We start from the raw sequence: 26250 nt of genomic DNA on the forward strand, positions 1-26250 counted from the left end.
ATTACCTTTTCTTGGGAAATGGAAATCAGGTAAGTTTATTGCAGTGCTGTTTAGTCATGGAAAAAAAAAAATCCAGGACAGGAGAAACATGGTAACGTGTGCACTTGCTAAGTTATAATTTAGGAGTGATCATTTTAAAAGACGCTTGCTCCTTGGAAGGAAAGTTATGACCAACCTTGATAGTATATTAAAAAGCAGAGACATTACTTTGCCAACCAAGGTCCGTCTAGTCAAGGCAATGGTTTTTCCCGTGGTCATGTATGGATGTGAGAGTTGGACTGTGAAGAAGGCTGACCGCCGAAGAATCGATGCTTTTGAACTGTGGTGTTGGAGAAGACTCTTGAGAGTCCCTTATACTGCAAGGAGATCCAACCAGTCCATTCTAGAGGAGATCAATCCTGGATGTTCATTGGAGGGACTGATGCTAAAGCTGAAACTGCAATACTTTGGCCACCTCATGCGACGAGTTGACTCACTGGAAAAGACTCTGATGCTGGGAAAGGTTGGGGGCGGGAGGAGAAGGGGACGACGGAGAATGAGATGGCTGGATGGCATCACCGACTCTGTGGACATGAGTTTGAGTGAACTCCGGGAGTTGGTGATGGACAGGGAGGCCTGGCGTGCTGTGATTCATGGGGTCGCGGAGAGTCGGACACGACTGAGCGACTGAACTGAACTGAACTGAACTGATCATTTTAAATTTATGAATATATTTCAATATTTACTAAATTATATATATTGTTTTAGGTGAAATGAGCAAAGATGTAGTCATTGCAGAGCAGGAGAAAAATGATGAACATTGCCCTGAGGATATCGATGATAAGTTGTCTGAATCAACAGATGATGATGGTGAAGATACCAGTGATGAAGATAAGGAGGAAGACAGCAACCCTAATAAGGATTCTCATGCCCCATTAGAGTTAATGACAGAAGTAAGTTTTGCTTCTATAACTCAAAAAACCTAAAACTATTAAAATAGCTAAATAGTATATAGCCTTGAAGACTGAAAAAATAGTTAAAATATCCTTGCCCACACACAGATGCTTACCTGGTTGCTCATCTTTGTTACTACTTTCATGAGGGTCGAGATGAGAGAATATTCTGGCAGTGACTAAGATTATTCTGGTAAAGTGAGAAACAGGAATAAGAGAAGTTTTGGCATGAAACTCTTCAAGGACCTCTTTCAGAAAAACTTTCTACTTACTGGGTACCATGCTAGTTACTTGGGATATTTAGAGATAAATAAAAAAGACATCTCTTTACCCTTGAGAACTAACAAACACTTATTATGTTAGCTAATGCAATTTATAGTATGTGCCAGTAGAGATGTTCATAAAATTCTCTGGGAACAGGGAAGATAAAAGGTACTAATTGAGAAATGAAGCAGGAGAAACAAGGGGGTAAAGGAACGATTAAGAGGAAGAGACACGAACGGAATCTTAGAAACTTGAAGGAAGAGGGACACGTAGGAACTCCTTTGGTAAACAAATGGTGCTCCTGGCAGAGGAAATAGCACTGTTTGTGTGTATCACACATACACAGGGTGTAAGGAGGGAGAGGGAGTGGAGGGAGATGGACTTAACCGATTGTAACAGCAGAGAAGGAACCACGAACTTGAACACATAGCCTTAGAGATTTCTCAAATAAAATACATAGGGGAAAAAAGCAACATCAGTGACTTTGGGGAGACTATTGGGTCTCCCTAGATAGTATATTAAAAAGCAGAGACATTACTTTGCCAACAAAGGTCCGTCTAGTCAAGGCTATGGTTTTTCCCGTGGTCATGTATGGATGTGAGTGTTGGACTGTGAAGAAAGCTGAGCGCCGAAGAATTGATGCTTTTGAACTGTGGTGCTGGAGAAGACTGTTGAGAGTCCCTTGGACTGCAAGAAGATCCAACCAGTCCATTCAAAAGGAGATCAGTCCTGGGTGTTCATTGGAAGGACTGATGCTAAAGTTGAAGCTCCAATACTTTGGCCACCTCATGTGAAGAGTTGACTCACTGGAAAAGGCTACGATGCTGGGAGGTATTGGGGCAGGAGGAGAAGGGGACAACAGAGAATGAGATGGCTGAATGGCATCACTGACTCGATGGAGGTGAGTTTGAGTAAACTCCAGGAGTTGGTGATGGACAGGGAGGCCTGGAGTGCTGTGAATCGTGGGGTCGCAAAGAGTCAGACACGACTGAGCGACTGAACTGAACTGAACTGAACTGACTGTGTTTTGCCAATGCTGTTTCCTATGCCAGGATTGCCTTCTTGATTTGTTTACCAAATGAATTCCTACATGCAAATAGTTCAGAATGTCACACATAAACGAGAATAATCCCCCAAGTGTAGTGTTCTTTTTTAAATAAAAGCTATCCACTTTGGCTACCTCATGCGACGAGTTGACTCACTGGAAAAGAGTCTGATGCTAGGAGGGATTGGTGGTGGGAGGAGACAGGGACAACAGAGAATGAGATGGCTGGATGGCATCACTGACTCTGTGGACATGAGTTTGAGTGAACTCCGGGAGTTGGTGATGGACAGGGAGGCCTGGCGTGCTGTGATTCATGGGGTCGCGGAGAGTCGGACACGACTGAGTGACTGAACTGAACTGAACTGATCCACATAATAATGGAAGATTGGTCAATTGTAGAGCCTAAGTAAGTAAAAAATATGTAATAATGTTTAATTCTGTGGGGAGAAGGTGATCATGATATGTGGTATAATTTTGTAAAGTTACTGAATAATCTTAGTTTTTGTAAATATATGTGTGTTCCTTTATGGAAAAAGAATAGTAAAATGATGTACTTGGAGGTGCTTAAAACAAACATCTCTGCGGGCTTCCCAGGTGGCTCAGTGATAAAGAAGCCACCTGGTATTGAAGGAGACATGGGTTCAATCCCTGGTCCAGGAAGATCCGACATGCCATAGAGCAGCTAAGCCCGTGCACCACAATTATTGAGCCTGTGCTCTAGAGTCCATGGGCCGCAATTACTTAGCCCACGTGCCACAACTACTGAAGCCTGCACTCTCCAGAGCCTGTGACCAGCCAACAAGAAGCCATCGCAATGAGAAGCCCTCGCTCTGCAGCTAGAGCCTCCACTCACTTCAACTAGAGAAAAGCTCGTGTAGCAATAGAGACCCAGCACAGCCCCCAAAAAATAAATAAAATTACCTAGAAAAAAATTCTCTGGATGGTAAAAATACAGATGCTGTTTAATTTGGGACAGGATGTGTTTATTTAGCATTTGAATTTCCTACATACAACAGATGAAAGTATTTGCAGGGCAGGAATAGAGACGCAGATGCAGAGAACAGACACGTGGACACGGTGAGGAAGAGGGGTTGGGATGAATTGGGAGGCTGGAACTGACATAAACGTACTACCATGCATGAGACAGGTGGCTAGTGGGAACCTACTATATAGCACACAGAGCTCAGCTTGGTGCTCTGTGGTGACCTAGAGGGATGGGATGAAGAGGTGGAGGGAGGTCCAAGAAGAAGGGGATATATGTATGCATATAATTGATTCAGTTTGTTGTATAGCAGAAATTAACACAGCATTGTAAAGCAACTATTCCCCAATAAATAAGAAAAGAAAAAAATGTATAACACATAGAAAAATATGTGCTACAAAAACAGAAATACAGATGAACCGAACAAGATAGAGATCCCAGAGATAAACCCATGCACCTGTGGGTGCCTTATTTTTGACAAAGGAGGCAGGAATATACAATAGGGCAAAGACAGCCTTTTCTATAAGTGGTGCTGGGAAAACTGGACAGCTCTGTGCAAAAGAATGAAATTAGATCACTACCTAACGCCATACACAAAGATAAACTCAAAATGGGTTATACCTAAATGTAAAACCAGAAACTTTTAAACTGTTAGAGAAGAGCATAGACAGAACACTCAATGACATAAAGCAAGACCTTCTATGACCCACCTTCTACAGTAATGGAAATGTAAACAAAAATAAACAGGTGGAACCTAATTAAATTTAAAAGCTTTTGCACAGCAAAGGAAACTACAAACAAGGTGAAAAGACAACCCTCAGAATGGGAGAAAATAATGGCAAGGGAAACAACTGATAAAGAATTTCCAAAATATACAAGCAGCTCATACAACTCAATACCAGAAAAGCAAACAACCAGAGTGGGAAACGGACCTGAAGAGACATTTCTCCAAAGAAGACATACAGATGGCTAACAAGCACATGAAAAGATGCTCAACATCACATTGTCAGAGAGATGCAAATCAAAACTACAGTGAGACACTACCTCATGCCAGTCAGAATGGCTGTCATCAAAAAGTCTACAAATAATAAATGCTGGAGAGGGTGTGAAGAAAAGGGAACACTCTTGCATTGCTGGTGGGAATATAAACTGATCCAGCCACTATGGAAGACAGTATGGAAAGACTCCTTAAAAAGCTGGGAATAAAACCACCATCCAGTTCAGTTCAGTTCAATCGCTCAGTCGTGTCCGACTCTTTGCGACCCCATGAATCACAGCATGCCAGGCCTCCCTGTCCATCACCAACTCCCAGAGTTCACTCAAACTCATGTCCATTGAGTCGGTGATGCCATCCAGCCATCTCATTCTCTGTCGTCCCCATCTCCTCCTGTCCCCAATCCCTCCCAGCATCAGAGTCTTTTCCAGTGAGTCAACTCGTCGCATGAGGTGGCCAAAGTATTGGAGTTTCAGCTTTAGCATCAGTCCTTCCAGTGAACACCCAGGATTGATCTCCTTTAGAATGGACTGGTTGGATCTCCTTGCAGTCCAAGGGACTCTCAAGAGTCTTCTCCAACACCACAGTAGGACCCAGCAATCCCACTCCTAGGCATACACCCTCAGGAAATCAAAACTTAAAAAGACACATGTACCCCAATGTTCACTGCAGCACTGTTTACAATTGCTAGAACATGGAAGCAACCTAGATGTCCATTGACAGATGAATGGATAAAGAAGCTGTGGTACATATATATAATGGAATACTACTCAGCCATAAAAAGAACACATTTGAATCTGTTCTAATGAGGTGGACGAAACTAAAGCCTATTATACAGAGTGAAGAAGTCAGAGAAATATTGTATACTGACACATATATATGGAATCTGAAGAGATGGCACTGATGAATTTATTTTCAGGGCAGCAATGGAGACACAGACATAGAAAACAGACCTATGGGCAAGGTGGAAGGAGAGGAGGGAGAAGGGGAGATGTATTGAGAGAGTAACATAGAAATTTACAATACTATATGTAAAACAGATAGCCAATGGGAATTTGCTGTATGACTCAGGAAACTCACACAGGGGCTCTGTGACAGGCTGAAGGGGTGGGGTGGGAAGGGAGATGGGAGGGAAGCCTGGGAGGGTGGGCACATGGCTGATTCTTGTTGATGTATGACAGAAAACCACAAAATTCTATAAAGCAATTATCCTTCAATTAAAAAAAAATTTTAATATGTTACTTTATAACAAAAAAATACAATAATATAGTAAAAGGAAAAATAGATGGGATAAGAGCAATCAATATTGGAAAATATTGAAAATACATAATTGTATTATCATATAATTATGGACTAAGTTAACAAATAAAAACTGTATCTGAACCTAAGGTATATTAACGCAATTAAAGTGTTTGTGTCTTTGCCAGTTGAATCAACCTAAGTGTTCTCAGATTGTTCAATAGTGTGTGCACAGTGTGGCTTCAGTAAAACAGAGGTGAGATACTTGCTCTGTGGCCCTGCCTTTAGAAGTGCTTAAATATTCTTCACTAACTGATTGATTACAGGCTCACTCCTGGAAAAACATGTGTAAAAGTTAAAAGCAAAATAATTAATCATTAATGGAATATTTTCTAGGGAGTTTATAACTGATATTTAAATTCTCTGTAAAACTGCATAGCTGAAGAATTTCTTAATATTTTCCAGTTCCTGAGAGCAGAAATGGGCCACGACTACCATTTGGCGAAAAAATTATGTCAGATGAGTAAGCACAAAATACTTCTCTTTTCCCAGTCTTCTCTTTGTTTCTAAATACATTCCCTAATATGCAAGATTGTTTGATTATCATACAGCTAGTGAATTCCCTCATAGTGTCTCAGTGAATCCTTGATAGTAAAAATTGGTATAAGGACTAATTTAAATTAGGATTCTAGAGTAACTTTGAGTGGGATAAACTGACAAGGACGCCATTAGAAGGTATATCAAAATCATTAGCTTCATGACAATGGGTTAGTAACATATGCCTTTAGTTTCAAAGAAGTGTCATGTAGTAAAACAAGCATTGCTTAGAAGTGAAGAATAAGTGAAGTTGCTCAGTCGTGTCCAACTCTGAGACCTCATGGACTGTATCCCATGAATGGAGGAGTCTAGTGGGTTACAGTCCATCGGGTCACAAAGAGTCGGACATGACTAAGCGACTTCACAAGCCTTCCTATGCAGTTATTCCACAAATATTTGAGTTACCTACCTGCCAGGCTCCTCTGTCCATGGGATTTTTTAGGCGAGAATACTGTAGTGGGTTGCCATTTCCTCCTCCAGGGGATCTTCCTGACCCAGGGATCGAACCCATGTCTCCTGTTTCTGAATTGCAAGTGGATTCTTTACCACTGAGCCACTGAGAAAATCTTAATAAAAATTTTAAAAATTGTGTGCCAGTGCCACTGTTTTGGCACTGGGCAAATAATCCCACACTTAATCTAGTGTCAGACAACAGACATATAATTAGCATGTCATAGATAATAGGTGCTGTGGAGGAAAAGGGAAGAATGGTTAGAAAGTACTGGGAGGAAGCAAAGCAGTTTTAAGTAAGACAGTCCAGCAAGGCTCACTGGAAGACTAGAGCAAACCCTTGAAAAAGTTGTGGAAATGAGTCCTGTCATCTGAAGGAAGTACGTTCCAGGCAGGACTAATAGCAAATATCTGATAGATGGGCGTGCCTGACCGGGAACAGCAAGAAAGGCAGAAGAACCGGAGCAGATTAAGCCAGGGGACATGTGATAGGAGATGAGGTCAGAGAGCTTACAGGTCAGGGACCGTGCAGATAGCAGAGCATCTTTCTGCAGTTTAAGGACCTTGGTGCTCTCTCCGAGTGAGCAGAGAGACCACCGGATACTTTTGAGTAGATCAGTGATATGAACCACCTTACTTTTCTATCTGGGTTTTAATAGTTTGACTTGATGTGCAAAATGGTGGTGGTTTTCTTTGTATCTAAGCAAAGAGAGGTTTGGGAGATTTGCTGGGTTAACTCTGTGGGTTGATGTTTTCATCAGCTTTGAAGATTTCTTGGCCATTAATTTTCGAAGATTATTTCTGCCATATTCTCTCCCTCTTTTCTATTCCTGGGTCTCCAGTTACACACAAATTAGATTTTTTCCTTCGTGTCCCACATGTGTCTTATACTCTGTTTTTTCCACTTCCTTTTATTTCTATGCTTTCAGTTCAGTTCCGTTCAGTTCAGTCACTCAGTCGTGTCCGACTCTTTGCGACCCCATGAATCACAGCACGCCAGGCCTCCCTGTCCATCACCAACTCCCGGAGTTCACTCAAACTCATGTCCATCGAGTCGGTGATGCCATCCAGCCATCTCATTCTCTGTCGTCCCCTTCTCCTCCCGCCCCCAATCCTTCCCAGCATCAGAGTCTTTTCCAGTTCTATGCTTTAGTCTGTGTATTTTCTGTTGACCTGTTTTTTAGTTACTTTATCTTATCTTTTGCTGTGTCCAGTGTGCTGTTAAAACTATACAGTGAATTCTTCATTTCAAGGATTTCATTTTTCAATTTTAGAAAGTCCATCTAGTGGTTGTGAAAGATTCCAAGTCTCTGTCAAAATCCATAATCTTTTCAACTATTTTACCCATCTTTTTCTCTTCATTAGTCTTAGTTATTTAAAGGGGAAAATGGCAATTCTACTATTAAACTTAATTAATGACAAGTCTTGAAATATTAACTGCTGTAGGCCTGTTTGATGGTTAAGCTCTTTTAGTGACTATGTGGTGTGGGGACGTGGGGTCTACTCTTCCTTGCCCCACAGAGTCCCCACTGTGGATACGGTACTTCCTAAGTACTAAGCTAATTTTTAAAATTGATTTCTTGAGTACATTAACACTGCCTATTTTATTTCCAGAATAATTTGCCTTGTTTAATCCTTTCAAGAATTTTTGACCTTTAGAACCATCAAATAAAATAATTTGATCAAAACCATTTTTGGTGGCCCACAAACATAGAATTTCCAATCAGAAGGAATCCTTAGAGAATCATGTCCAGTCCTCCCTTTTTATAAGTAATGAAACCGAAGCAGAGAGAAGGTTAAGCGGCATGTGTCGCCCTGCTCAGGGAGAAGTGACACAGCTGCAGCTGGAACCCAAGCCTCCTTTTCCCACAGCTGCCTTTCTTCTCTGTGTGGCCGGGACAGGAAGGAGTGATGCTCACACTCTAGCTACCAATTCTCTGAGTTTTTCTTGTGGTGTCTAATTGTAGGAAAATGTATATATTATTTTTGTTTTTATGCCTATCAGTTATTTTAGAAAAGCCTCTGGCTGAAGCTTACAAAATACAGACACTGACATCACCACATTTGTCAGTGAGTCTTGGCTGTTAGCCCTGCACTGTAAACAGCAGGTGCTCAATAAAATGCTTGTGGGCCTCAATAAAATGCAATGCACATGCATTAGGTGCCAGGTAAATGAGGATGAAAAAGGTCAAACTGATGTGTCTTAATAGGATTATATTCCTTTAAAAACTCCCTCCCTTCCTTTCTTCCAGCCAATGTACATTGAGCACTAACTCTGTACCAGACATTATGCTGGGAGCTGGAGAGAAAGCAGAAATCAGCCCACACCTTCTAGAGTGCTCTAAACCCTTCTGGGGTTGACATCAGACGTGGTTTGGTGTGGTTTGCACCCTTACTGACTGACTCATCCAGTAATACTGGTTACTCTTTGCTACCCATGGCAAATAGTGGTGCCTCGACAACTGAGGGTTACGTTCTAGGAAAGGATGCTATGGAGGGTCCTAAGACAGGCACCATTTTCCAGGGAGCCAGATAAGAAAGAATTGCTCCCAAGAGGAAGAAGAGGCAAATGGGAAATGTGGGCAAAAGGGCCCAGAGAATGGGGGTGGAGCACAGGGAGTGCAAAGTAAGATTGGCTACCCCTGACGCAGATCGCCAGTCAAGGATGTGAGATGAGAGAAGCCCAGGTTTTGCAAAGCCAGGCAGATCTAAGGAAGAAGGGAGAGTTGTAGACTGTCTCAGGGAAAATAAAGTGCTACTTCTTTGATGCCAGTAGGAACGCTTGGCTGAGGGCTGCCTAAAGTCCCTCTCTGTGTTCAGAGCAATAGAACAAATTTTTTTCATCTAGCATGCACCCAAAAATATTATATATAAATTCTTACAGCATAGGTATTATTTTCTAAAATTGATCACAGGATATTGAATGTTGTCCCCTGTGCTATACACTAGGATCTTGTTGTTTATCCATTTTGTATATAATGGTTTGCATCTGCTAACCCCAGGCTCCCATCCTATCCCTCCCTCACCACCTCTCCCCCTTGGTAGCCACAGGTCTGTTCTATACAGCATAGATATTCTTTTGTCCCTTTTGTTCCCCCATCTTCTCACTTTTCCACATAACAGTCCACCTTTCTCTCTATATATATATATTCATAGATTTATAAATTTACTCATGTGAACATCAGTTCAGTTCAGTTCAGTCGCTCAGTCATGTCCGACTCTGCGACCCCATGAATCACAGCACGCCAGGCCCCCCTGTCCATCACCAACTCCCCGAGTTCACTCAAATTCATGTCCACAGAGTCGGTGATGCCATCCAGCCATCTCATTCTCTGTCGTCCCCTTCTCCTCCTGCCCCCAATCCCTCCCAGCATCAGAGTCTTTTCCAGTGAGTCAACTCTTCACATGAGGTGGCCAAAGTATTGGAGTTTCAGCTTTAGCATCAGTCCTTCCAATGAACACCCAGGGCTGATCTCCTTTAGAATGGACTGATTGGATCTCCTTGCAGTCCAAGGGACTCTCAAGAGTCTTCTCCAGCACCACAGTTCAAAAGCATCAATTCTTCGGTGATCAGCTTTCTTCACAGTCCAACTCTCACATAGATTATGCATTTCCTTTTTATGTATTTACATATATGTATTGAGCACCTGCTATGGGAGCATTCTTGCATACACTTTTTAATTCTTACAGCAGTTATGTGGGGCCCATAGGATTAACCCTATTTTACTAATGAGGAAAGCGAAGGTGGCATGGAGAATCGATTTACCCAAAGTCACACAGCTTCCCAGTGGTAAAGCTCGATCCCAAGTCTGACTTGAGAGCCTATGATTTCTTGCTATATTTCCATTTCTTCATTTGAATAATAAGCTTATATTTCTGGTCAAGCAGGCAGAGACTTGAAAAAGAGGTGCTTTTATGAATCAATCGGATTGAAATGGCTTCTATAAATTGATCGATATATATTTTTCTTTATATCTAAGGCAACTAATTTATATCCCTTCAGAGGTGTCTTACAAATTCACTCTCTTGAATAGCCTCCAGTTCCCGATGTATTTCCTTGCCATCCAATCATGGTATGGTCATTTGTACCTTTACTTGGGTACAGGGCTTCCCACCCTGCATCCCAGGTGCAAATAGTTTCTTTGCTTTTTTATCTGCCCTTCTAAAACTTTTGCTAGTGAAGGCTTGGAAAAGTGGTTTTTAAATGAGACTGAAAGTGAGGAATACCAGGTACTCTTCTTAGTTCATCTCATGATTGAGATTTTCTGTCAGTCTTCCCATTTCTTGGTCTCTTTACATGCAGCTGAGTCATCTCAGGGTGCCAACACTTCTGCTCACAGGCAGTGTGAGATTTTACAAAAATAACATGTAAGCCTGGAAGACCTATTTCATCAATAATTGTAAATGTTTAACAGTAATGGCCTGAAAACCAAAATGGTCATCATCATTATGCATCTAACACAAAAACAGACGTAGCTTCGGATACAGAAGAGAGTTTCTATAAGGTTTTCTATTTCTTTTTGAGTAAACTAAATCACCCTTTCTTGGGATATAATTTTATCAAGTCATGAAAGACTGCTTCCTACTCAGTCATCTATATTCATTTATTCAATTATTTTTTTTAATGTTTTGAGGTCTCCCGCTCTGTCAAGTACACTCTTAGAGCTGCAGCAGTGAACAAGATCAGCGTCCTGTCTACCCTAAAATCACCTGCCATCTGAGGGCCTTAGAGCCCCATGGAACTCAGAACTTGCCCCAGCCCCAGCCCCAGCTCCCTGCCCTAGCCCTTCAGCCAGAAGGAAGCATCCGCTGCACACTTAGGAAGGCACCAAGCCTTTCTCCAGGCCCAGAGTCACTCCAGGAAAACTAATAATCAACATTTATTCAGTACTTACCAAGCAGCAAGGACTAAACTAAGTACTTTGTATTATCTCCTTTATTCATCAGATATCCTGATGAGATCAGTAGTGTTACTATAGATAAAGGAACTGAGGTACAGAGACATTAAATACTCTCCCCAAGGTGACCCAGCTAGACAGTGGCAGAACCAGGATTCTCATCTGACAGTCTTTCTTCAGGGTCTGTACTGGCCTCTGCTTATGGGCCCTGGTTGGGAAACAACCCCAATGACATGTGCTCAGGGCTTCTCTTGCCTTTTTACAAACCCTAGTGACCTGTCAAAAAGTAAAAGAGTGTTTTATTTATCACCTAAGATGAATATTGGCATCCTGGTGGCTCAGTGATAAAGAATCTCCTGCAATGCTGGAGACCTGGGTTCGATCCCTGGTCAGGAAGAACCCCTGGAGGAGGAAATGGCAATCCATTCCAGTATTCTTGCCTGGAAAATCCCATGGACAGAAGAACCTGGTAGGCTGCAGTCCATGGGATAACAAGAGTTGGACACGACTTAGCAACTAACCCACCACCACTGGGATGGATATTGTAGGGCTGAGTTTCATAGCAGATACTTTCCCTCACTCTGAAAATTGACAGCTGCCAGCAGTTTTTGCTAAACCATGAAAATAGCTGATCCCATACTCCATTCCCACGGAATAATCCTAACTCCAGCATGAAATTTTCTAAGTTGTGTTCCAGGGAATATTAGTTCAAGATTGCTTAGTAAATATTTCACCAAGAAGGATTCCATGGGAATAATAAATTAGGGAAACCATATTCTCTTCTCTGTAAGATGCATACTAGTTCTTAGCATATTAATGGCTATGTAAAATCCTGCAGTTGCTCCTTACTGTAAGCTTTGATTAACTTAATTTAACCTGTTTCCCACATACATATTAACATCTTAAGAAACTAGTGTCTCAAGGAACAAGTTGGAGAATCTCTGCTCTAGGAAGAGGCTTAACCTCAGAGAAAGATTTAGACTGCTAATGATAAGCATGTTTTAGTTCAAGTGAAAATGTGTAAAAAGTCACTTTTATTAAAGCCTTAAAAGATGTATAAATACCCATAGAATCCTTAAAAGCAGATTCTGAGCAGGCACACACTCATGCTGACCCAAATTGACGGCACACTGTTACATTAGTGGATTAGAAAATAAAGACATTGATTTAGTGTGTCAGGATGAAAGTCATATAGGGTGAGGTCCTCCGAGCCACTGGGGCCTAGTTGAACCATCCCACAATTCTCACTTTTAGCCAGGCTAATAGCACACTTGATGTTTCAGTGCCCCCTGGGGGCCACCAAGATATTACATAGAAGCCACAGCACTCAATGGATGATGCAGAATTATGAATATGCCTCAAGGCAGGTAAGAAGAAGGCAGACAAATCTGTAGAGCAGGATCTGAAAAAATAAGTTAACTAGTGTAGAAAACCCTGAAACAAAAGGTATAAAGCTTTCTGGCTTCTAGGACATTGGTACATTAGACCAACAGGCCTAAAAATTTCTGTTGGTTTAGTCCAAAGGAAAGATGACACATTCACATAAAGGATCAGCACAAAGGAATGAATATCACTTAAAAACAATGGATCCGATGAAGCGGTGAGAATACTGTTAATAGGTGATGACTGGGTATCATTAGCAAAGTCTCCATGTATTACAGGATTTGTACCTTGTTTGGGGAATGATTATAGTCAAGACACAGCATGGCTAAAGCCTTTGAGGGATGTCTCATAGTGATGGAGATTTCATTTTTTGGACAGGTGGTAGAAAATATAATGAGGATTATTTCCCTTGCAGAGTACCTAAGTAGAGCATTTTCTCTGTTTGCACTTAGATGTTCCTGTGGTATAACTGTTGGTGTTTTTTCTTTGTGCATTTTCACTTAACTGATTGACAGTTTCAATCTCATACTGAAGAGGCTGTTTGCTGAAACATTTAGAACATTATTAACACACATTCTGTTGTCCATTTGCAGTCCTAATCTATGAACCAGAAAATCCTGAGGCCAAGGAGTTTTTCTCACTGATTGAAGAAATGCTGCTGATGAGTAAATTTAAAAATTGAAATTCCTTCTTTCTCATAGAATTATGATCAGTCACTATTTAAAAATCCATTATCCCAGGAAACTGGCAAAGTATATCCTCAGGAAGTGGTTAAGAAAAGGGGAAATGATTATCTCAGATGGTTTCATGAAACCAGCTTTTCCTCTATGGATGGTCAAGATGACTCCATTTCCTCTGTGGGGTGGGACTGCCGAAGCAGAGCAGGCCCCCTGGGCAGACAGTATTGGGCACTGACAGAGTCCCCAGAAGGAACAGTTCCTGCTAATACCCCAGGAACTGAAAGGATTATCCCGTGGTTCCCGGCAAAGTCTGTACCCACTACATTACCCTGAATCTCACTTTACTCTTATTCTATTTGAGAAGTTGACAGTAGTAAAAAAAGAAAAATATATTTATAGACCAATGTTTTAAATATATATTTAATCCACAAACATCTTTATGCCAGTAAAAATATGTTCTTTGTACCACTGCTTTGACCCTCAGCTCAGTACTCACATTCTAAAACTATGTGTTTCTTGATGGAGGGGGAAACAAGGAGGATTATGACTTTTCAGGGTGGACATATTAAGAAATACTTTAAACAAGTCTCTTCCTTTCTGTGGCAGAGAAAGCACAAAATGTTGAGGAAGATGATGACGAGGGTGAAGAAGACAGTAGTGAGAGTGAAGGAGGGAGCACCGAGGACGCGAGTGAAGAAAGCTCCGATGAGTGTGAAGACGGGTGACGACAGACGCTGCTCTAGTTTAATCCTCGTGTACGTTCATTGCTGTATACTGTGGAAATACAAAGAAGAGAGCTGCATTTCAGTCTAATTGTTCTTTATTGGGCATAGAGTTCCTTTAATTTATCCATATTAGCTTGAGCTTCTTCTCAATAGTTAGATTTCAACTCAATGTGAGCTACTCAGAAAGGGAAATAGTCATTGAAAACACTCAAAAGCACTAACAATGTGCCAGGTACTGTTGTATACACATTAATTTGTTAAATCCAACAAAACCATGCGAATAACACTGTCATTGTCCCCATTTGACAGATGAGAAAACTGAGGCACATAGAGGGTGGGTCATTTGCCCAGCATCATATCCCTGTTGATCAGTAGAGCCTTGATTTTTATACGAACATTATGGCTCCAGAAGCATACTCCTAGTCCCTTCCATGTCCAGGCACTTTTATTTATGTCACTTATTTCATTTGCTTTATAGCATGTATCAGTACCTGAAATTCCTATTTACATTTTTTTTAAGTTTTTATTTTATTTTATACTAGAGTATATTTGATTTGCAATGTTGTTTTAGGTGTACAGCAAAGTGATTCAGTTATTCAGATTCATATACCTATTTGTTTTTTACTTCTTTTCCCATTTAGGTTATTACAGAGTATTGAGCGGAGTTCCCTGTGCTTATACAGTAGGTTTTGGTTGGTTATCAATTTTAAATATAGTAGTGTGTATATGTCAATCCCAAACTTCCAATTTATCCCTCCCCCAACTTGTTCTTTTTATCTTTTCCCTTCTTGTCAGAAAATGTAACCTCCACATAAGCAGGACTTTGTCTTTTTTACCATTATATCACTAGCAACAGGTGCCTGGAAAATAACGGGATGTGTATACCAAGTGAATGAATGAACTGAAAGATAAGGATGATGTTTATATTCTTTCTTAAAACATTTATAAGACTTTATTACACTTTTATGTATCTGTTACATTATTCTTCTGATTCTGTATTCCTTGATGAATTTCTGCCACCTTCAAACTAGGTTATAAGGTAACAGGTAAAAATGAGAAAAATATTCCTAAATAATTTGTTTTGAGTGTGCCAATCTGATTTGGGGTTAGGCAGTTTGAGTTTTTATTCTTCAGTTCAGTTCAGTTCAGTCGCTCAGTCGTGTCCGACTCTCTGCGACCCCATGAATCACAGCACGCCAGGCCTCCCTGTCCATCACCAACTCCCGGAGTTCACTCAAACTCATGTCCATCGAGTCGGTGATGCCATTCAGCCATCTCATTCTCTGTCATCCCCTTCTCCTCCAGCCCCCAATCCCTCCCAGCATCAGAATCTTTTCCAGTGAGTCAACTCGTTGCATGAGGTGGCCAAAGTATTGGAGTTTCAGCTTTAGCATCAGTCCTTCCAATGAACACCCAGGATTGATCTCCTTTAGGATGGACTGGTTGGATCTCCTTTCAGTCCAAGGGACTCTCAAGAGTCTTCTCCAGCACCACAGTTCAAAAGCATCAATTCTTCGGCGATCAGCTTTCTTCACAGTCCAACTCTCACATCCATACATGACCACTGGAAAAACCATAGATGGACCTTTGTTGGCAAAGTAATGTCTCTGCTTTTTAATATACTATCTAGGTTGGTCATAACTTTCCTTCCAAGGAGTAAGCATCTTTTAATTTCATGGCTGCAATCAGCATCCACAGTGATTTTGGAGCCCAAAAAAACAAAGTCTGACACTATTTCCACTGTTTCCCCATCTATTTCCCATGAAGTGATGAGACCACATGCCATGATCTTTGTTTTCTGAATATTATATCAGCACAATATCACATTATGTCCAAAATACTTGAAGCATAATTCATTCTTTGGGCATTTTGTAGCATGCTAACATTCAGAGGAAGAAATCCTGCTGCACCATTTTTATAGAACTGTGTCTGAAAGAAGTAAAGCCAGGTATGTATAATCATCTAGCTGCGTAACTAGTTGGATAGCACTGCAGGGCTGGCTGACAGAGACCACAAGAACTGCTTGTTCTTTTCATTTGTAAGTTGTTTGTTATTCCTCCTGTAACCACTACCATATGTCGATCAGGGCTTCCCTGGTAGCTCAGACAGTAAAGAATCCGCCTGCAATGCAGGAGATCTGGGTTCGAATCCCCTCAAGGAGGACATGGCAACCCACTCCAGTATTCTTGCCTGGAGAATTCCATGGACAGAGGAGCCTGACAGGCTACAGTCCAAGGGGTCGCAAAGAGTCAGACACGACTGACCAACTAAGCATATGTCGATCTAATGCCATTTACCTGACTGTGGAGTCCTCCCCGTAAGAAGTTTTTTAAATATCCTAAAACTGATATTGCAGACTAAATGAATTACACTGGTAAAATTTTAGTTTTCTTTTTAAAGGCCAGGAAGGTTCTGAGGAAGAAGCTCTCTGAATAGAAAGCCATGATATCATAGGTCATATTATAGCTAAATCTAAGCATTTTTGAAGTTTGATCATGCAGAGTAATCCGTATTTATGGATATGTACCCTTTATCCATGGTCTTCATCCTACTTGCACTCCTTACTCAGTGTCATTCAGGGTGTTGGCATAACCTGACATAGGCATGCACATCTGAATGTGGTAGCCAAATAATATAATAGCTAAACATAATCTGCAAAGTATTTTTTGTGTTATTTTATATAAGCATTTTATATTATTTAATTCACTGGCTTCTCAGTCCTAAGAGTATGTTATTATTATATTTTCCCTTTTGGTTACACAAATTGGATTTGGGATGCTGGGTGTATCCAAAGGTAAATGCTAACTGGAGTACGGAATTCGGATGAGGAATTAAGACGGAGATGCTAGGGTATGTTTCAGTATGAGAGATCTACTGAATCTTGAACCCAGTGTTTCATGTTGCTTCACACATAGCTAAACCGTAGGTGAATCAGCGCACAAGCGGTGTCTAGGAAGACAGTTCAGTTCCAGACCTGTGCCTTCTTCAGAACATTACAGTGGTGGGAAGGAACCCAAACCTTCAACAGCTTGCAAATGTATGAGAATATCCACTCAACAGACTTAAGATGGGAACCCAATAATATAATTTCATTTATTCATTCAATCAATATTTACTGAAAGCCTATGGAAAACAAAACCTGGTCCCTGCTTTTAAAGAGTACTGGCGTAGTTGAAATGCAGGGTGACAGACACTGCCATTGAGGAAGGCCAGGGTGCTAAGGGAGAACACAGGAGGGGCACCTAAACTGGGCCAGGTGTCCAGGGAAAGCATTCAGAGGGATGTGGAGTCTAAGCTGAGAAGATAGAATGAGGAGAAATTAGCTACAAGGAGAGGATGTGGGGAAGAGCGTTCTATTAGTAGATACATCTGGGTCCAGAGAGCAAGTAGGCATGGTTGAATTGCAGAAGGAAATGGACCAGTTAGAGCCAAGACAGATGAAGCTATAGTAATAAAGGGGCTGGGGAATGGAGGATCTTACAAGCTATGTTAAAGTTTGAACTTCATCGTTAAAGTAGTGGGAGGCCATTGAGGGATTTTAAAGAAAATAATGACTGTATTTTGGAAAGAGCATTCTAGTAGCCTGATAGGAAAACATGTTCTCAAACTACAGTTGATGATCCATTGGTCAGTTATGAAATCACTATAGTGAGTAAAAAATAGCTGGGTTTCTTAAATACATAAAATAGAACACATTGCAAAGGAGTATATGGGAATTACAGTTTTGTGAGATTTTTCGTTCAGAGTTTTTGTGTGTATGTCCTCGATCCTGACGTGAAATGTGTTTCTTCCTAAGGATCTCCATTTAAAAAAAAGAATTATATGAAGCACAGTGAACAGAGAGAAGTGGGTTGGAAAGGAAGAGTGTCAGGTATTCCGAATCCCGATCATTTTACTCTAACGCCCTGCCCTCCACTGTACTCTCCTCCCTAAGATTCCAGTAGGGAGGGACAGATTGAAGAAAGGGGAATAACTGGCGAAGTAAAGACCATCTAATGCCGTGGAGAATGCATATGACATAACGTTAGTGTGTGGCAGTAGGTTCCATCTGGACAACTGCCCCAGCATCCAAATGTGGAGTCAGAATGGCCTCTGCTTCTCTTCATATAGCCTTCAGTTCTCCTGCATCTCCTTATACAACTAACCCTCAAACAACATGGACTGGAACTGTGTGGGGTCTACTATATGTGAACTTTTTCAGTAATAAATACTACAGTACTACACGATCTGCAGTTGGTTGAATTTGTGGATGCCAAACCACAGATCCAGAAGGCCAATTATTAGTTATACTCGGATTTTTTACTGCATAGTCAGTCAGCACCGTATTCCCCCATGATATTCAAGGATCAACCATATATTATACAAGGTGATAACCTACATTCCCTTTAACTGAAATGTGTTTTTTTCCCTTGGTTAATGTAAGGTATTTGTGATTTTGATTATTTGCCTGGAATATTGATCTTGGACAGGTGGGGATGGGCAGTGGGGAGCATTTGACCAGGGCTCATGATGCTAGATGTGAAAGAAAGCCTGGATCCACTTGAAATGTTTTGGGGCTCTGGGCAAGTGTCCTAATTTGGGAGGTATTGAGAACTCATAAGAGGCAGGTAAGATGTGGCCTCCGAGACCAGTCTAAGGAGGACAGAGGTCTCTCTGATTGGGTTTCCTAATAAACTACCCAGCTGACATGGGATGTAAGTTATAATGCTGGGCTGGGGTGGGGTGGGTGTGCCAAAGTTGGAGAGGCTTGTGAAGTGAAATACTGGAAAATGAGATGGACTTGGGTAGCTGTTGTGCCGAAAGTTCTAACTTTTGTCTCAGGTTCAAAGGATTTGTTAAGAGAATAAGCCACTTGTTCTATACAAATGAATAATGCCAATATTTATTAGAGAACTATCTAGCTTACTTTCAATATACTAACATTAAAAGAAAAGAGAACTAGAAACAGCAAAGGATACATCACCAAACTGGGTTTTGACCAACATCCAGACTCAAACAGCGCTGGGAAGTCCCGTGTCACAGCACATCCAGAGTCCTAATTGGCAAAAGGTCCCAGGCAGTGCATCCGCTCTGTGGGTGAGACATCAAAGATTGCAGTTCAGGGTTCCCACTTATAATTCCAGGAGGCAAACTGATATCATCATCAGTCTGTGAGCAAATTTCAGCTCTTTTCATATTAATGCTGTTTGTTTTATCTTATAAAACTGGGAATGTTAAGCATGGGGCTTGGTTGGCCAGAGCTCCTACAAGGGCTCAACAATCTCAAGGTTTGTCCCCTATCTTATCTATGGTGCTTTAAATCTTACACTCACAGCAGGCAGGCAGGGCACTCAGGGCAGTGTCCAGGCAGGTTAGAAGCAAGGTCAGAGGCCTGTCCTACTTTGTCTCTGAAGCCTAAACAAGACTATTTATTTAATTTCCCTAACAGTAGCCTTGTTCAAATATACCCTTTTGCACCAGGAGACAGCCTATAGCAGGCACTGGTTGATTCCCCCTCCATCCTTTTCAACCTAGGTGATAAATCTAAGCTAATTATGGTACTTCCATCCCACTTGCTACTAGTTTGTTTGCAACAGCTTTGAAATGTCACATCAAAATTATATTTTATATATATTTAACAGCTACAACTTGATATACATTGTGAAATGACCACCACAATCAAGCAAATTAACATATCTATCACCTCTACGTAGTTACGTGTGTGTGTGTGTGTGTGTTGAGAAGATTTAAGATCTGTCCTCTTAGCAAATTTCAAGTATGGGCATACCTCAGAGATATTTTGAGTTCAGTTCCAGACAACCACAATAAAGCTAATATCACATTAACGTGAGGCATGTGAAGTTTTTCATTTCCCAGTGCATATAAAAGTTATATTTACCACTATACTGTAGTCTATTAAGTGTGCAGTAACATTATGTATAAAAAATAATATGCATACCTTAATTTAAAATATTGCTAAAAAATGCCAAGCATCATCTGAACCTTCAGCAAGACATAATCTTTCTTGCTGGTGGAGTTTGAAATACGGCAAAAATTATCAAGCTATGACAGAGACACAAAGTGAGTAAATGCTGTTGGAAAGACGGCCCCAAAAGACACTTGCTGCAGGGTTGCCACAAAGCTTCAGTTTGTAAAAAACGCAGTATCTGTGAAGCACAATAAAATAAGGTAGGCCTGTGCATATATAAAAGTAACGTTAACTATTGTCATCATGCTGTACTTTAGATTTCTAGAACTTATTCATCTTGCATAATTGAAATGTTGTACCCTTTGACCAATATCCCTTTACTGCTGGTTATTACTAGACATAGACAGAACTCAGCCAGTCTCGGCTAATAAAACATGAGACAAGAAAGCATAGAGCCCTCACAGATACCTGCAGCAACTTAGAACCACGGGAGGCTTTATGCTGAAGCCAATGCTGAGGACAACGGAGGAGAGAAAAGAAGAAATTAGTCCTTGATGACATTTTTAGTGACAGTCAACTCTGGTTCAGTCCTTTCCCTACCTCTGAATATCCTATGTAAAACAATAAAATTTTCTTACTGTAGTTTATTTTCTGTTACTTTGCAGCCAAGAGCATCCGACTGTATGTATCTGCGAAGGATAGCAAGTATAATGACAGCAATGACATCCTCTAGGATTGTAAGCCTAACTGGACTCTCTAGGTTACCATCAGGTCCCCAGGGGGTCATGGCCACCCAAAGCAGGAAGAGGAATTGGTAGATCCTTGTGCCAGTTACAGGTGCAGGTAAGTGAAAAGTAGAAATACGAAACCAGCTAGAATGGTTATCTCTGGGTTTTGTAAGTGAGGAGGGGAGGTAAGTGAGAAGAATTTTACTTTTCAGTGTATGCATTTTAATTTTTTTCATGGGCATGTGTCACTTATAACTGAAGTCTTTTTTTATAGGTAAAATATACAATTTACCAGTTTAACGATTTTTAAGTATATAATTCAGTAACATTAATACTGTGATACTGTGAAATCATTACCATCATCCATCTCAAGAACTTTTATATCTTCTCAGAATGAAACTTTGTACCCACTAGATAGTAACTCCCCAGTCCCCTCTACCCTCAGTTCAGTTCAGTGGCTCAGTCATATCCGACTCTCTGTGACCCCATGAATCACAGCACACCAGGCCTCCCTGTCCATCACCAACTCCCAGAATTCACCCAAATTCATGTCCATCGAGCTGGTGATGCCATCCAGCCATCTCATTCTCTGTCGTCCCTTTCTCCTCCCGCCCCCAATCCCTCCCAGCATCAGAGTCTTTTCCAGTGAGTCAACTCTTCGCATGAGGTGGCCAAAGTACTGGAGTTTCAGTTTTAGCATCAGTCCTTCCAATGAACACCCAGGATTGATCTCCTCTAGAATGGACTGGTTGGATCTCCTCGCAGTCCAAGGGACTCTCAAGAGTCTTCTCCAGCACCACAGTTCAAAAGCATCAATTCTTTGGCAATCAGCTTTCTTCACAGTCCAACTCTCACATCCATACATGACTGCTGGAAAAACCATAGCCTTGACTAGACGGACCTTTGTTGGCAAAGTAATGTCTCTGCTTTTTAATATGCTATCTAGGTTGGTCATAACTTTCCTTCCAAGGAGTAAGCGTCTTTTAATTTCATGGCTGCAGTCACCATCTGCAGTGATTTTGGAGCCCAAAAAAATAAAGTCTGACACTGCTTCCACTGTTTCCCCATCTATTTCCCATGAAGTGATGGGACCAGATGCTATGATCTTTGTTTTCTGAATGTTGAGCTTCAAGCCAACCTTTTCACTCTCTTCTTTCACTTTCATCAAGAGGCTTTTTAGTTCCTCTTCACTTTCTGCCATAAGGGTGGTGTCATCTGCATATCTGAGGTTATTGATATTTCTCCCAGCAATCTTGATTCCAGCTTGTGCTTCTTCCAGCCCAGCGTCCCTCATGATGTACTCTTCATATAAGCTAAATAAGCAGGGTGACAATATACAACCTTGATGCACTCCTTTTCCTATTTGGAACCAGTCTGTTGTTCCATGTCCAGTTCTAACTGTTGCTTCCTGACCTGCATACAGGTTTCTCAAGAGGCAGGTCAGGTGGTCTGGGATTCCCATCTCTTTCAGAATGTTCCACAGTTTATTGTGATCCACACAGTCAAAAGCCTTGGCATAGTCAATGAAGCAGAAATATATGTTTTTCTGGAACTCTCTTGCTTTTTCCATGATCCAGCGGATGTTGGCAATTTGATCTCTGGTTCCCCTGCCTTTTCTAAAACCTGCTTGAACATCTGGAAGTTCACGGTTCACGTATTGCTGAAGCCTGGCTTGGAGAATTTTGAGCATGACTTTACTAGCATGTGACATGAGTGCAATTGTGCGGTAGTTTGAGCATTCTTTGGCATTGCCTTTCTTTGGGATTGGAATGAAGACTGACCTTTTCCAGTCCTGTGGCCACTGCTGAGTTTTCCAAATTTGCTGGCATATTGAGTGCAGCACTTTCACAGCATCATCTTTCAAGATCTGAAATAGCTCAACTGGAATTCCATCACCTCCACTAGCTTTGTTCGTAGTGATGCTCTCTAAGGCCCACTTGACTTCACATTCCAAGATGTCTGGCTCCAGGTGAGTGATCACGCCATCGTGATTATCTTGGTCTTGAAGATCTTTTTTGTACAATTCTTCTGTGTATTCTTGCCACCTCTTCTTAATATCTTCTGCTTCTGTTAGGTCCATACCATTTCTGTCCTTTATCGAGCCTATCTTTGCATGAAATGTTCCCTTGATATCTCTAATTTTCTTGAAGAGATCTCTTGTTTTTCCTATTCTGTTGTTTTCCTCTATTTCTTTGCATTGATCGCTGAGGAAGGCTTTCTTATCTCTCCTTGCTACTCTTTGGAACTCTGCATTCAGATGCTTATATCTTTTCTTTTCTCCTTTGCTTTTCGCTTCTCTTCTTTTCACAGCTATTTGTAAGGCCTCCTCAGACAGCCATTTTGCTTTTTTGCATTTCTTTTCCATGGGGATGGTCTTGGTTCCTGTCTCCTGTACAATGTCAGGAACCTCCGTCCAGAGTTCATCAGGCACTCTCTCTATCAGATCTAGTCCCTTAAATCTATTTCTCACTTCCACTGTATAATCATAAGGGATTTGATTTAGGTCATATCTGAATGGTCTAGTGGTTTTCCCTACTTTCTTCAATTTCAGTCTGAATTTGGCAATAAGGAGTCCATGATCTGAGCCACAATACCCTCAGCCCCTGGCAACCACTATTCAACTTTCTGTCCATGAATTTGACTACTCTAGGTACCACAAGTAAGTGGAATCCTACAGTATTTGTCCCTTTGTTACTGACTTGTTTCACTTAGCATAATGTCTTCAATGTTCTTCCATGCCCGAGCATCTTTCAGTACCTGACCCCTCCTTATGGCTAAATAATATTCCATTCTGTGTACCTATCACATTTCCTTTATTCACTCATCCACTGATGGACAGTTAGATTGCTTCCACCTTTTGGCTATTGTGAATAATGTTGCTGTGAACGTGTATTACAAATAAATATTCTATACTAAAAGTTTTTTTATATGTGCAGAGTTGAAAAAGATGATACAAATGGACTTATTTGTAAAACAAACAGACTCACAGACTTAGAGAACAAACTTATGGTTGCCAGGGGGAAGGAAAAGAGGAAGGGATAGTTAGGAAGTTTGGGATCTACATTACACATTGTTGTATTTAAAATGGTTAAACAACAAGGTCCTACCGTATAGCATAGGGAACTCGGCTCAATGTTATGTAGCAGCCTGGATGGAAGGGGAGTTTGGGGGAGAATGGATACATATATATGTATGGCTGAGTCCCTTTGCTGTCCACCTGAAATATCACAATATGGTTAATTGGCTATACTCCAGTATAAAATTAGGACTTCCCTGTAGTTCAAATGGTTAAAAACCTGCCTGTGATTCAGGACACCAGGGTTCAATCCCTGGGTTGGGAAGTTCCTCTGGAGAAGGGAATGGCAATCCACTCCAGTACCCTTGCCTAGAGAATTCTGTGGACAGAGAAGCCTGGCAGACTGCAGTCTGTGGGGTCACAAAGAATTGGACATGACTGAGTGACTAACACACACACACACACACCAATATAAAATTAAAAGATTTTTAAAAAACTTTTAAATTAAGCCTATACCTAGAGGTAGGACAAAACCTGGGGGAAAATATTAATGAAAATGTTAACCATGATTGCCTTTGTGTGATGAGATTATTTCATTTTTGTCTGCTATAAAGTCATATACTTTTTTTAACAAGCATGTATTACTTTACAGGAAAAAATATAGCTGATTTACAATGTTTTGCTTTTCTTTAAAAAGAAACTTAAAAAGGAAGTTAGAATAAACAACAAGGTGCTACTATATAGCATACCAAACTATATCCCATCTCTTGGGATAAACCATAATGGAAAAGGATATTAAGAAAAGAATGAATATATATGTATAACTGAGTCACTGTGCTGTACAGCAGAGACTACCAAAACATTGTAAATGAACTATACTTCAAACAAATAAAAAAGACCAATAAAAAGTAAAATTGATCTTAGGAACAGAAAAGTTTACACAAGGAAGAGAAGAAACAAAGCAATATTCATGAATTGCCTATTGTACATGAGGCATTTTAGCAGGCCTTAGTACACGTTTTGGTGTGCTAGAAGCTTCCTATTAGGATCAATGTGTGTGTGTGTGCTCAGTCATGTCTGACTTTTTGTGACCCCATGGACTGTAGCCTGCCAGGTTCCTCTTTCCATGGAGTTTTCCAGGCAAGAATACTGGAGCCGGTTGCCATTTTCTACTCCAGGGGATCTCCCTGACCCAGGGATCAAACCCACATCTCCTGCATCAATAGGTGGATTCTTTATCACTGCATCACCTGGGAAGCCCAATAAGGATCAACACTAACAAGTAAATAAGTAGGTCATTAAGTTCAGAAAAGATGTCATCTGAGACAGAAATGCTGATCTTCATAGAACATTAACTACTTAGAATACTCACAAACTGGTTTATTCTTATGCCCAGTTGGATAATTTAAATAGAGATCATTGCAAATAATCATCAGTAGATACGCAGATGACACCACTCTTATGGCAGAAAGTGAAAAAGAACTAAAGAGCTTCTTGATGAAAGTGAGAGAGGAGAGTGGAAAAGTTGGCTTAAAGCTCAACATTCAGAAAACTAAGATCATGGCATCTGGTCCCATCACTTCATGGGAAATAGATGGGGAAACAGTGGAAACAGTGGCTGACTTTATTTTTCTGGACTCCAAGATTGCTGCAGATGGTGATTGCAGCCATGAAATTAAAAGATGCTTACTCCTTGGAAGGAAAGTTATGACCAGCCTAGACAGCATATTAAAAAGCAGAGACATTACTTTACCAACCAAGGTCTGTCTAGTCAAGGCTATGGTTTTTCCAGTGGTCATGTATGGATGTGAGAGTTGGATTATAAAGAAAGCTGATCGCCAAAGAATTGATGCTTTTGAACTGTGGTGTTGGAGAAGACTCTTGAGAGTCCCTCGGACTCCAAGGAGATCCAACCAGTCCATCCTAAAGGAGATTAGTCCTGGGTGTTCACTGGAAGGACTGATGTTGAAGCTGAAACTCCAATATTTTGGCCACATGATGCAAAGAGCTGACTCATTTGAAAAGACTGTGATGCTGGGAAAGATTGAAGGCAGGAGGAGAAGGGGAGAACAGAGGATGAGACGGTTGGATGGCATCACCAACTTGATAGACATGGGTTTGGGTAGATTCTGGGAGCTGGTGATGGACAGGGAGGCCTGGCGTGCTCCGGTTCATGGGGTCGCAAGGAGTCGGACACAACTGAGCAACTGAACTGAACTGAGCCTCCAACATCCATTGGATCATCGAAATGATCCGTGGGATCACTGAAAAAGTGAGAGTGTTCCAGAAAAACATCTGTTTCTGCTTTATTGACTATGCCAAAGCCTTTGACTGTGTGGATCACAACAAACTCTGGAAAATTCTGAAAGAGATGGGAATACCAGACCACCTGACCTTCCTCCTGAGAAA

General features: G+C 41.0%; 1 protein-coding gene across 6 annotated transcripts in view; it reads left to right on the forward strand.

The window, feature by feature from the left end:
- Positions 1–18366, forward strand: part of ERICH2 (glutamate rich 2) — a 42905-nt gene extending 24539 nt beyond the window's left edge. For 2 of the 6 annotated variants that reach the window (XM_088842582.1, XM_088842576.1), the window contains 4 exons: positions 748–932; positions 5922–5979; positions 13378–13449; positions 14071–15531. In XM_088842582.1, coding sequence (XP_088698708.1) covers positions 753–932; positions 5922–5979; positions 13378–13449; positions 14071–14189 — 429 coding nt within the window. In that variant the 5' untranslated portion in view covers positions 748–752 and the 3' untranslated portion in view covers positions 14190–15531. Of the gene's footprint in view, positions 1–747; positions 933–5921; positions 5980–13377; positions 13450–14070; positions 15532–17985 lie in introns of those variants that run through there. The other 4 variants (XR_008682197.2, XM_055398396.2, XM_088842567.1 and 1 more) reach the window with 4 other exon arrangements.
- Positions 18367–26250: the final 7884 nt, after the last annotated feature.

Source organism: Moschus berezovskii, chromosome 2 (genome assembly GCF_049115385.1).
Source record: "Moschus berezovskii isolate FMDL1 chromosome 2, NW_MosBer_1.0, whole genome shotgun sequence".
Lineage (NCBI taxonomy): Eukaryota > Metazoa > Chordata > Mammalia > Artiodactyla > Moschidae > Moschus > Moschus berezovskii.